The 14,201-nt window shown below is 38.0% G+C and overlaps 1 protein-coding gene across 16 annotated transcripts in view; it reads right to left on the minus strand.

The window, feature by feature from the left end:
- ESRRG (estrogen related receptor gamma) overlaps window positions 1-14,201 on the minus strand; it is a 448,915-nt gene that overhangs the window by 98,267 nt on the left and 336,447 nt on the right. For all 16 annotated transcript variants that reach the window (XM_057365148.1, XM_057365142.1, XM_057365152.1 and 13 more), the window contains one exon: window positions 12,308-12,424. In XM_057365148.1, coding sequence (XP_057221131.1) covers window positions 12,308-12,424 — 117 coding nt within the window. The remainder of the gene's footprint in view (window positions 1-12,307; window positions 12,425-14,201) is intronic.

A 14,201-nucleotide genomic window follows, 5' to 3' on the forward strand; every position in this document is an offset into this window, starting at 1 on the left:
GAGTCGTCACCACCCTGAACCCTCATTAAAGCTGAAGAGATGCGGGAGCGGCATTAAAATGAATGCAAACCATTTGCCGCAATCTTGTGCTCACACCATCTCCAAATGAAGGCAGGCATTGCATAATCCAGGCAGCTCGAGCTCCTGACAGGTGGATGATTTATGCTCATAGTCGGAAGAATCGGAGAGCCTGCAGAGGACACAGCGTGAGCAAGGTGGTGGCGAGACAGATGCTCTCAGTGGGCTTGCAGAGGCTGGCAGGCTCCAGCTAGCTCAGGTGCAACTTGAACACTTTAGTACTGAACTCATATTGCCTAGATTCCAGCACAGCAAGATACCATTTACAATATTATGTACAGTAGATATACTATCAAACATATCCGTGTGCTATTTATCTATTTGTGTGGACGCAAAATGCACACACAAAGTACACATATTTTTTTCTATTTGCAGTTCACCTTACTGTGTTCACCTACGCTTTGCTCATGCACATTCTCCATCGAAAAAGAAAGGGCAGATTAGGACAAATTCTGCATTGTTACAGCCACGTAGCRTAAGTGAAACCACCAGAGTTGAACAGATGTAAGTGGGGGAAGAAATTGGCTCTAGCTTTCAGAGAACGGGGATGGATCTGCGATACTGAAAATCCTTTCAGTTTTAAGAGTGTTTGAAAGCTAGAAAAGAAAATGACTAGAGGAAAAATCAGAACACCCACAGATCCAAACATATTGGGATATTCTAATCACTTATGGTATCTATCCGCAAAGCACAGAAAATTGTTCTGCAAAAAAGCATAATATTAACAAAATGTAATGTAAATGACTCTCGAGTCATCTAATTCAATCTTTTGATAACATTATTTCTGCCTTACCTAAAACTCCCATCCAAAACAGCAGCATCATTTCCAACCATGTAATTCAGCTTCCTATTCCAAAAGGAAGTATATGAAATAGAGGTTTGAATTTTCACTTGTGTTCTCTAAGCAAGAAACTGGTCTATTAAAATAAATAAATAAATAAATGAAATTACACATGCACAAAAAAGATTTTATACATGTTTATGTCACACATCTATATGTTCATTTCTGCTTGAATAGAAAAGGTGAAACCAGGACTGAATTATCCTAACCTAAGCATATCAATAAAAAAAACAATTCACCTATCTCATATCAGACCCACCACATTTTCCAATGAAACCTGTCACTTAATTAAGTATGTAATTTTCAGGGGCACCGGAGGAGTTAAAGCATTTAAATGTGCACACTGCAGGTTATCAGGGCTGGATCTGGGACTTTGCTGACTCTCAGCTCCTTTCCACTTTAACAGATGGGGTTCAGAGGTGAAACTGCAGACGAGAATTAAAGACACATACATCCCTTTAATCAGATAACACATTCAAAGACTTGCAAATTCCCAAGAAGCCACTTTACAGGCACGTGTCATGGGCTATTCCATAAAGGGGGAGGCAACAGTGAAGAGGACGGAAAGAGGACTTACTTCAGCTAACCAGCATTAAAAAAGACAGGAAACTAGAGAAAACAAATGAGAATAAAATGAGATGGATTATTAACATTCTGAATGCTTTCTTATTGCACGCACCTCCCTAGAGAGGAACACCAATGCTGGAAGCCTTAACACACTGCATTCAAATATTTTTTTCTAACTTCATTAATCTGCTGTGTTTAAGAATACCTCTGTAACAAGTATTTTAATTGGAGATGAGCTGAAGCCAGAATGGGTATCTTCAGCAATACCAGGATGCCCAGAAGGAAATACAGTCATTCAGTCTGACTAGTCCTCACGAAACAGTGAGTCAGCTAACAAGAACCTMAAGAAATTAATGATTCTCTCTCCCACCTGGCCAGAAAAAAATCTGCCTGGAGGATATGTGCTCACAGCATCTATTTTCTCATCAGTATTCTTCTGATACAATTGTGGTATGGAAGAGGAAAATGYATAGAAAGTCATGAAAATGAGAGAAGATAAAAAGGGAAAAGAGAAGAATGTTATGCCATCTTAGCCACTCTGGGGCTTTTTTCTCCAATTACTGCATCCCTTTGCATCTCACACAGGATCAAGCAATGGGGCACTGGCAACTCCAGAGGATGGAAGATCAGCAAAGACTATGGCTGTGCACGCCAGACTCAAGAGCTGTTCCAACTTCTTTTTTTTTTCCTGAAATACACTCAGAGACTTGTATTTTGGGCCATGTTCTTGAGGGCTATTGAGAAAGAAGAGACTATTCAGTCCCTTATTATCTCACCCCAATCTTTAAKCTGAGTGATAGCTTAACAGAAACTTTTCTAACACATCTTTGAGCAAGAATTCACAAAAGCAATATATTTAGGTTGGTGTTATAAAACAGTTTGCTACTTTTTAAGGGAAACATTCATTTTCCTTTATTCTGTTATTTAGCAGTCTGTTGTGTCTTTAGACTGGAAATTTAAGAGCTTTCATTAAAAGTCTGGCAGGGAGACCAGCAAGTGGTTTGTGAACTCAAAAATCAGTCCAGAGCAAGACCTCTCCTGACCCTTGAATAAAAATGGGAAGGTACTCTCAAACTGGGTCCAAAGTGCATTTATTCCCCCTCTTAAGTCACCTTACCATAACTGATACCACTTCATACCCGGAAATGCAGTACTTCTGGTGACTTAGAACAAGTTCCTCTTCCCAAATGTTATCCACTGAAATGTGAGACTGACCACATGATGAAATCTAACGTGCCTRTTTCTAAAGCTCTCATGGAAATACAGAAAACATGAAAATGAGACAGAGCACAGGAACTGCAGACACTGGAGACCATTGTAAACTCAATCTGGTAGACTGTCATGAAAAGCAACATGGGGCTGTACAAGTGTTGAACAAATGATGTAAGACTGATCTGTTGATTGATTCAGATCAGAACAAAAGACACGGCTCACCCTCAGTCAGCCACCCACAGGTCTGAAACAGAGCATTAAAAAGAGACACGGGGCATTGGTGAAGTAGTTTTAATACTGCTGACTAAAAATTACAAGATCAGCACTGCATGGACGAATGCTTGGCCGAAGAGGAGGAAAAAAAGGAGAAAAAAGATGAGGATGATGGCCTTGTATTATTAGTTTTTTCTTAGGATTTGTATGTGCTCAGCATGCAGCAAGTTACCTGTATTATTAGTTTTTTCTTAGGATTTGTATGTGCTCAGCATGCAGCAAGTTACCAGCATTTTCTCTCGTTAGCCAAGCAGTTTTGCTGCTAAATGTTTACAGCAAACTGACAATTCCGCCACTAAGGGCACAGACTGGAGTTACACTGATTAAGGTACAGTATCATGCAGACTTTCTTTCTGAAAGAAAGTTATTTTAATTTTTCCAAATTAAGTATTTTAATAATTGTTTTAATGTGGCCTACATAAGCAAGCTGTATGTAGTGTTGGTTTTGGATTTGCTGCACTAAAACTGTAAATCAAACTGACTTCTCATCTTGTACCTGATGATCCTRAGACCTAAACCAGATGCTTAAAAGAAAAATAAACATATTAACTTTGCTGGAACAATAAAGAGCAAAAAAGGAAAATATTGATATTATTCAGCAAGTGTATATATTTAACATAGCTCTGTTTGACTTCCTCCAGAATCATTAATCTAATAAAAGCCTACTGAGGCTTAAAATAAAGTTATGTTTTTTTCATTTATAAAGATTAATAGCTATATTAAGTGATTGTTGGGAGCACAGCAGACTTTCCTCATAATTTCCCTTTTCTGTCATATAAATACCCAAAGAAGAGAAAAAGAAAGAAAGAAAGAAAGAAAAAGGAAAAGGCTGGTTAGATGAGATCTATTACTAGAATAGCTAGTAAGCATGGCAAAATCTGACAAAAGGACAATTCACTGCAGAGGATCATATTTATTTCAGATTTCAGGCTGCTGACTTTCGACCACAAAAGCCACATTACAAACTCCAACTGAAATAATATTGCAACTTCATATTCCAGTGACTCAGTGAGAAGAAATTGCAACGGCTCACCACTTGTAGAAATACCTCAGCTCTTAAAAGGGCAATGGCTGGTCAAAAAGAAGACTGTGGCTTAGTTACATTAATGTCTCAACCCACATTGATTCTTTTTTTTTTTTTTTTTTTTTTGGTAGGACAGCAGAGATTTAGATTTGTGAAATATTTGAGGGATAGCACTCTATGAGGTCAAGGGTAATAAATACAGGTGGAAATTTTCTTGCTTCTCAACACATTCATTGCTTTGACTRAGTGAAGAGGCCAAGAGATTTCCTCTTTTCGGTGACAATCCATCCCAAGCACCAAAAGTCTGCCTGTACATCTGCTACATGGGCTCTAATTATCAGCACCTTCACCCCAAATAATCTTACCATTCATTCTGCTGTTTCTACAAAGATTTTACACAGCAATAGTCTTGGTGAGGAGATGAGTGCTGCCCAAGCAAGGTCTGTGTAAAATACAGAAAGTTGGCTCCAGAGTGGCACTTTAGAGACATGGATCTACATCACCATTAAATGCACCCTCTACCAAAAATGCTACACCTATTCCACTCAAGCAGGGGATGTGCAAGTGTCTGCATAGCAGAAACAGTGAAAAGTGAAGCATACAAATTACATCTTTACAAAACGACCCCTATTTAATATAGGGCAGGACGCATGTATAAGAATTCAAGAGCTCTGCAATAAATGGCAGTGCCACACTGATGTATGTGTTTATGGGTGGCAGAGACCAAGAACGAAAGGCAGCTAGCTATTTGTCTGTGAGCTCATGGGAAAAGTTCTGTATCCTTCACACTCCTCTCCACCAACCCTTTTCCCTTATATTGCTGTCATTATACTTACAGTGCATAAGCAAATGTTCATAGGGGCTAAATCTAATGAACATCTTTTTCAAAAACTGGAATTATTTCTAGAAAATTATGAAAATACTGCTTCCTTATTTTAGGATCAAAAGAAGAAAYATGACAAATGAGGACGTGTAGTTAACCACCTCAGATTATGATGAGAAAATATTAGTACAAAGTGATTAATTTTTAATAGTATTCCAATTTAAGTAGACTCATGAATCTGCAGAACCTACTCCTTCCAATTCTGAAGAAGTAATATTTAAGGTATGTGAACTAAGAAAATTACTATAAAATTCAATCCAATTCAAAATCTTTCAAACTCATTTTCAACAACAGAAGTACAAAGTCACTTTAGGTTGAAAGAATTCTTTGCTTATCTGACCCTGCAAACAAATGCTGTCACTGATTCTCAACAGCAACGACTGTGTGAGCAGACTCAAACCTAACATCTAATCTCAAGGAAGCTGCTGCTGAGTGAGCCAGCAAACAGCTCTGACCTCAGATTTGCAAATGCTAACATAAAAACCTCCCCACTTAAACCTCCCCACTTATGAATCTATGCAAAGCCAAGAAATGTAAATATTTCTCAGACTTATAAACAATACTGCTTCCTTCACATTCACTTCATACCTTCTCTTTTATGAAAGTGGAGCAATTTGTACCAACCGACAATGGCAAAAAAAATTTGTATCGAGAAATAGAGAAATTTAATTTAAAAACCAAGTCCAGCAAATTGCTGGGATGTCTTTGTTTTATTCCCCRAAGTACTCAGAGAYAGAACACAAACCAGAGTGGCACAAYGCTGWAACACAAGTGCCATGAARACTTCTCAGGAGGCCGACACTTGGTCTGAGCTGTAAGGGCATTCACRAGATTTCTGAACTCGGGAAGAATATCCTCATCGCCAATATTTGGTTTTTCCGGTGTATTTTTCCAGTGGATGAACAGAAATGCTACTTGCTTGAGCTCACTATAAACACTAACCTGCAGCTGAATAGTTCGTCCTTCCTCATCAGTTAGAGAGAGTGGATAGTCATGAGGYGTGTTTTAGGGCAGACAAATTGGGCTGTCAGTTCTAATGTGTGAATTGGGCTATCAGGTCACATTTTGGTTAGGAGCAAAGAAGCCTACTTATGGACACCAACAACACTTAGAGATTAGCTTCTATTGTTTCCAAGGAGATTTAGCAGGTCCCAGTATATATTAAACCAAGCACACGTCGAATGAAAGAAAGACAGGAAATGCAAAGGGGAAGGGGGACAGAAAAAGGGGGAAGGAAGAAATCAAAGTGGAAGAAAGGAAAAAATAAAAGGGAGGAAGAAAAAGGGGAAGGGGGCAAATGGGGAAGGAAGGGAAGAAAGGGAGAAAGGAAGGAACAGAAAAGAAACAGTTCAAAAAAATATCTGCACTAGAAACCAAACTCCCTCATAGTAAGTAGAAGCACAGAAGAGAGCTGATATTTGGAGGGGACATCAGCAGAAAACACACTATGTTATCTCTTGATGTTGTAACACAGGAGGTTTGTTTAATATCCTGCATTAATGGAGGGGCTCCTTAAGTGTAATACTACGATAGAGTGTAAGAAATACCAYTGAGGTCACTGCCGCTCTATTAACTGTCATCCTGTACAGAAACATTTTCTCTGAATACCATTAATGCTTCCTGCTTTCCTTTGTTCTAATTTCTGAAGGCAGCAGAAACTAAAACTTCATCCACAATAATTTCTGCTTTCTTCTTGGCAGAATAATGGTATTAGACTAGTGAGAGAAATTTACCTTGGCAATGTCTTATGCACAGGTCTTTTTGAAAGAGATGTTGTTAGAAGGAATCCTATTAAGCAGGCTTTTTCACTACCCCCAAAACATAGGYGATAACATCATTTTAGTCATAAAGAAGATTGCTTAGGTTTATTTATTATTTTGAGAGAGAATCCATTAATCTGCTCCTCTGCATATCACACATCTCTTTACATAAGACTAAACTCAAGCTGCCTGTTCTTCTGTATTGGATTCATTTTCATAGACTGTCAAAGCCAGAAAAGATCAATATGATAATTTAATCCGATYTGCTGCTTAACACAAGCCAAAGATGTTCATATGGTAGTCTGTCCATAATAAACTCAGTAATTTATGCTTTAAAATACACACACCTCTTTAAAAAAGTGTATTCTTATATTTGAAGTAATTAAATATCTCAAAGCGTGCAAAAAGCAAAAATATTTTAGAGAGCCCCAATTTTTGAATGTTAATAAAAAGTGTAACTCATGTGTAATAGTCTTCGGGTTTATTACATGGCCTTCTAAACATTCAAGCATTTTTTAAAACTATCAGTAATTGCTTTTATTCTGATCACAGCTGAAGGAAAAAACTTGAAAGTCCAGAACTTTTTCACAAATCAACCTCTAACTACTGCCTTACCATTTCCCTAGGGATGCTGAGGTCACTGAGGGACAGTCTGAATTCTCAAAAAAACCAAACAAATGAATGGATGAGAAATAAAGGGCTACTCATCGAGTAGTGCAACATGCAAACTGCACTGCTGTGATGGGAGGGGTTACACATTAAGTCAAAACTGCCAGATGAAGAGCTCAGATAGTTTCTGTTCACTTTTACAGCCTGAACAATGGCTCATGTATGAGCAAGGTGAAGATTCACAGACACAAAAAGGTATATTGCTGATTTCCCCACAGCATAGATTGCTAAACCTGCCAACCGAGCAGCAATCTAACACAGCTCCAAGAGCTTCCACTAATACTTGGTGAGGATCTGGCCTCACATTTGTAATAGCAGGACTGATTAAGCTGGAATTTTGTTACTCTGCCTATTTTAACTAGGCACAAAGTGACAATAATTTGCAAAGGCCATCCTTTCCTAAGGAAAATACAAACATTCTGACATGAAGCACATATGCCATTTTACTGTGGTGTACTTTACTGTTCATATAAACTTACATTTGTTTCCATGGACCACCTATTTAGGAGCCAGATTTTCTAAAATAGCAAGCAATGCAGATAAGCCACTGCACAGAGTCCATAACAAATTCTGAAAACATCCAAATATCAGAAATGAGAGATGCATGGGAAATGTTTTGATGTCAACAGTTCTGAAAGAAATACAAACTAGTGCTGCACAGAAGTCTGAGACCTGAAACAGGATCCAGTATTCTGGATGGTCTAAAAGCTGTAATAGTACCACTCAACAGATTCCCCCCTGAACTCTAATTTTTAAACTTTCTACAATACGGGGACAGGTAAAACTGAGGCTATGACTTTGCCTCTGTGGAGAAAACTAAAACATATGGAATAACCTCTTGAAAAAAACAGTTCTACAAATGATGCATCTGAAACAAAAAGCAATTTTATTTTGAAGAATTACTCCACTGGAATTATGTCACATGGGAAGCTCTTTGGAGCAAGATCTGTCATATAACAAACCTAATGAAAGTATTAATGAAAGACTAAAAGTAGAATTCAGCTGGATCAACTAGCAATAGAAAGGTAAAAAGCACTCGAGATTTCCCATACCATCTTACACATCCAATTTTTCTTCTTAGAAAAGAAAAATAATCAACCCCTTTTTCTTATCCAACTAGTTGTATAAAAAGGGAAATAGCCAAAACACACAATCTTGGACATGAACAGAGACTTAATTCTATCACCTGAAACAAACTAATCATTGGCTTCCAAAGTTTGAAAGGCCAAACTTAAAAGATAGATTATTAACCAAGAGAACTGAAAACTATGGAATGTCTTAAAAGTGTTCATTTTTAAAAAGGGCAAATTGTTGTACATCTCCCTGTACCCTTTTAGCAACTGAAATATTATTTCAATAAATCTCGAGGGATACCTTTGAAAAGTTTCTMCCTAGACTATACAAGAATCTTTAATGTAGTTCCATCTGTTCTCATGAATCTGAGACAATCCACCAAAATATAAGAGCAGTCAAAGAAACTGTACTTTGGTAGAAGAATCAACTGTGATACTTGAAAATCTAATTTTTTCATAACACTGACATACAAAATTAAAAATAGAAAAATGTAAAACTTCTTCGAGTGAAATGTATTCTGCTTTGCTGCTAGTAACTTTTACCTAGAAAAGTAAATGAAAATTTGACMCCCTCATATGTGTCATGTGCCTCAAAGCTTATCAGTCTCTGTTGAATGCTGCAGTATGAAGTGTGATACATAACTCAAAAACCATCCATACACCCAGACATGTTCAAGCTAAACCATGATAATGAGTTCTTCTGGGTCAGTCTGTACAAACTTCCCTGTGATACTCAACAGGAGATGCAGCCAGGACCTCAATCCCACTCCAGCCCAGCCCAGTATGGCATTGCTTTACCATTCCTGCTCTGGCTTYTGAACCACATCTTACAAATTATTAAGAATCTTGATCTAGGTGCTGCTGGTTATGCCCCACCAATATACTTGAGAACACTTACAGAAAATCCCTACTCCACCCTGCATTAATGTGACCAGAAATCCAATTCCCTCCCAGGATTTGACCCCACAGCACAGCCCCACAATCCTAACACCAGGTCTCCCACAGAAACACCGGATGCTTGATGAAAAGCACCATTATCTTGTCACATAAATGATTCAACATGCAGATGTCATGAGGGAAGCCACTCCAGACATTTGCTGTAAGTGGTTTTYGGACCTTGCCTCAGAAGCCAAGCTAAAATTAAGAACCTTTTTCCAGGCACTGTGATTTCTATCATGAAATTTACATGACAATTCACAAAATGACAATGGAATAAAGTTCTYTCAAATGTGAAGAGAAGCACAGTGTCTGATAATTGCTTCACTTAGGATTACACTTAAAAACTGTTTGTTAAGGAAAATTTCTACAAGACAACTCCTCATAAACAAGGTAAGATTTCTGGAGAAGATGCACCCTGGCAGATGTGCTGTTCTTGTAAGGAACGTGATGCTCCTCTCAAAGCTGCTTRAACTTGATTTTATTTCAGGTCTGCAACTAAATTTTTTTTGTAAATAGATTTARGCTGTCAATTTCCAGGCATGCTGTGCCATCAGCATGTAGAGACTGCTGTGACAAACGTGGAGGCTGCAGCAGCAAATTTTATTATAAACTGGTAATTGAATTGAACAGGTTTACATTTGAATAGATATACTACAGCATGATCTCTGACATGCTGCATGGGACTGAAATCCATGTCTGTACATAAAGTAAAACTTAAGATACAGCAAGAATAATTTCAGCTTATTTTGAATCCATGCTAATCAATAAATTTATACCACTTTACACATGAAATACGTCAGTATAGTATCTTCCTTAATTTTATACATAAAGGATGTGGTCCAAGTCAAAAGGTCATCTACAGACTTTCCCATAGGTAAAAACAACAACACTCAGCTCAAAAACTACCTTCTAACAAGGAAAAAACAAAACAAAATCTTTACTACAAGTACAATCTTACAAATGTACTGTGAATCGGTATGGTTTAAAAAGTWAAAGTGGTCCCTAAAGAGGGAAAGAAAATAAAATGACCTTTAAGTTTCTTGTAGGTTGTTATGTCAGGTGGAACATAAACAACACTGTCTTTTCAAAGAAATTAGTTCTTTTGCCATTGTAGAACATCCAGAAAAAGGTATGTACTTTTAGAGTAGAAAATTTATCTAAYTCTTATTAAAAGACTTGTGGGATTGATTTGAATCCATGGACAACAAGTATTCAAACAAAAAAAATCGGCTTACAACATACATTTCCTATTGTCTAACTAAATTATCTCAGTTAACAAAATTGTATGCAAAAACATAGTAAATCTGCACACAAATTTGCTGAGATAATTACTTATTTGTAGAAGAGACACTTAACTTCCTCTTGCAGTCCCAGAAGGTGCACACAGCCCAGATTTTTTAAAAATGAATGCCCAATAGTGCCCTCAAAATTTAGAGGAAAAGGATTAAATCAATTCACCTGCAAGAAGGTAGCACTGCTTCTTTCTCAAAGAAGTTGCTCAATATATTTGTGTGTTAGGTCACTAGTGATATGAGGTCTTAACTTACTAAAAAAAGATGTTAAGAAGCACAGCTCCTTTCAAAAGGTGCCATACCCAGTCATCTCTTTATTTCTACAGTTTATCTAAGAACCATAATTTCACTTTCAATAACTGCTCCTAGGGGTCAGCTATATGAGGATTTTGGCAAGTGAGAACTCTCCCACCACTACTGAAGAGAGGGTCAAATCCTGCCGCTCTTGCTGAGGCAAAATCTCCATCGAATCTGACAGGAGTTTTGCTCAAGTAAGACTAAGGACAGCAGGATTTGGCTCACAGGATCATAGCATCTGCCAAAGCAGTTGCACAGAACGAGGTTTATTCTTAGTAGGTATAATCCAATAAGAATATGTCTGTAGGTGCGTGATAGGCCTAATTTGCCCATCATCTCTCCACTGGTCTAAGTTGTTTCGTGGATTTTACCCTGATAGCTGTATACTTAACCTGTTTTACCTTACCACCAAACCATTTGCAAAAATCAGCCGGCTATCAAAGCTGACTTTTTAAGCACTGACAAAACAAAATTGCACAGGACTGTTTTAAAGTGGTTGCTTAACACAARGTAYTCTCCCTYGGATACAATACTTAGAGAACATTAYATTGATTTTATTTGAAATGTTTATCCAGYTCAGGAGTCCATAGTATCTTCTTGGTGGTGACAGTGCTCCAAAATAACAATGCATATAATACATGCACATAAAAGTGTATTTTTGTATATACATTAACAGCAATGTAAGTGCGTAGCAGGCAACCAAGATTAAAGAAATTGCTTATTTGTGTAACATAGATGACTCAGGTTCCAGCACCTGATAGCACCATTTCTTGAGAACATTTTTTTTTAATGTTTACCTGTTATTCAATATCTTCAAATTTTAACTGATGTATTGAAACATTCAATATATACTTACAGTGAGGGGCAGGGTTTCTCAGATGCTTTTAGGAAAAAAGAAGGGGTGTGGGATGGACTGTCCTCTTCTGCACCCCATAATCTGCTCCAGTGTAGTTACAGTAACTTCAGTACACACACCCAATATTTACATTTGCTTAATTTAGAAGTAACTCTTTTATTTGTCCTGATGAAATGAAAGCTGAATAAAAGCAGGAAAAAGCAGGCACAGTGTGTGTTCTGGTTTTCTGCCAGAACTGGGACACAGTAACAGTGGATAAGGAATGGAGGAAAGAATTCTTTTAGAATTCTGATCGTTATTCTATTAGTTACTTACTGAAGGAGACTGAATGCTGAGGTGCATTTTGCTGCACTACACATGAACTCTATGTGGATAAAACACGATTCAATATCTCAGAAGCAGATGTCAGAAAGAGCAAGGATACCTGCAAATTGCCTTTGCAACACCTGATTAGAACACTCACCAGCCTCTCTTCTTTCCTGATTGCCCTACAGTTGTAGCACATGTTTGCAGAGAGATACACACTGAGGTGGTCAGTCTTACCTTCTTTCAGCATGCCAACTTTTAGACACTTCATAAAGCGGCAGGCTTGGCAGGACTTGCGTCTGCGCTTTGTGATTTCACATTCGTTCGTTGCTGGGCAGCTGTACTCTATGTTACCTGTGATGGAGCAGACAGGAGAAAAGGTTCAGAGTCACTCACTCAACCAACACGACACATACACGAAGTATCCGTGTAACTGCTTCTGTATTTTGTGTCAAAATATATCAGGAGTAAGCAGTGCTATAGAGAGGAAATGCCTTCCAAGTAAAAATAAACAGTTGAGTTAAAAAAATTTTTTTTTTACTTTTTTTAGTATCTAGACATCTATATGAAAGAAATAGATACAAACCCACAATTATTGTGAATCTGTGTCTCACTCCAAATATGGTCCCTAGCAAAATCCTTCACATGGGTTATTGCTGCCAGGAGAAGAAAGAAATTTTGTCATTTATTTTCTGTTCTAAGCCACATGCTCAGGCTCCTTCTCTGAGGACTTTTCATTTTCCTTTTTAGCCAATTTGGTTGGTCTCTCTTTGCTTAGAATACAAAAGGAGGACTGCTTTACCACACAATTAATTGTAATAAGTACTATAGAGTTTCACCCTTCTTCCACTATAGCTGACACAGAGCATCAAGCAGGGCTCACCAGGACTGCTACCACCAYATCTAGCATGTTCTACAGCTGCCAGGTCAGATCTCTGCTCCAGGACTTCTTCCCTTCCCTCTATACTTTAGACCAAGCTCCTGTTCAGAGAGACATCAGGAACAGGATCATTCCTTCCAAGCTGCCAGAGTAACAAAAACTAAAAGAGATGCTTGCCTTTGCCTCTGTTTCTCCCAATTCCTCCCTTAAGGCCTTTAACAAGCTAGATCCGTAAATGTGAGCCCTCCTGCAAAGCAATCTCCTCTTTCTTTTTTTTTGGTACTGTTTAGTACATATTATGCCTCCTCAAAAATAAAAAAAAAAAAAGCTTGCAAATGAATGAGTAAAATACATATGAGTAGTTTGCTTTACATCTTTGTAAATCACATTTTTGGGTATCCAAGTCCAAATGGGAGAACATCTGTTCTCTTTTGCCCTAGTACCACTGCACTTTTCATAAAACAGCTTAGCTCAGCTTATTCATCTGCCCAGCCATGCATCCTATTGCCCATGACTACATCCAACATGACAGACTTTGTAGYAGTCAGAAGTTACACCAGGAAGCTGACTTTTAAATAAAGTATTTTCCCCATCAGGCTGTCACATCTTGCTTCAAAGGTATTTCTTTATTTTCTAACCCTTTCCCCCTGTGATTAAGTGCATTAGTATCTTAATGAAAATGCATTCTGTTTATTGCCCTCTTGGGAAACGAGAGGTCATCACACCAAATGCATAAATTGTCATCAGAGACAGTCCGAGCATAATCGCAATTTTGCTGCTCCATGTTTGCTGCACTCAGGGTCCATCAAAGTCCCCTGAAACATGCACAGGTTCTAATAATTAGCATAGAGCCTGCCTGGGACCACAGCATTGATGAAATATTTCAGAGTTAATCACACTTTGTAAACACTGATTTATATTGACTACCTTTCTCCAGACTGATGTCTCCTCATTAAATATCACATTAGTGGATTGCAGGATTGCACAAAGACTCAAATGCTCAGCAACTGCTAATTCAACAGGAAGCAATACTTAAACCACTTACATCTATTGAAAATTGGTTAAGTATTTATGATAAAGGAGGTCTCTGCATGGCACAACATCTGTTCTGCCACACAACCTTTAAAGGCCTTTGCAGGCTTTCTTCCTCCTAGACATTGCTGCATGAGTGAGTTAGCAGTGCTGCTGAGTAAAACACATCTTGGTATATCTGAATGCCAATGGCTCTTGCTGATGAAAGCCAAACCTCTT

This window comes from Malurus melanocephalus, unplaced genomic scaffold, assembly GCF_030028575.1.
Source record: "Malurus melanocephalus ecotype Western Australia unplaced genomic scaffold, MMel_1.1 scaffold_48, whole genome shotgun sequence".
Classification (NCBI taxonomy): Eukaryota; Metazoa; Chordata; class Aves; order Passeriformes; family Maluridae; genus Malurus; species Malurus melanocephalus.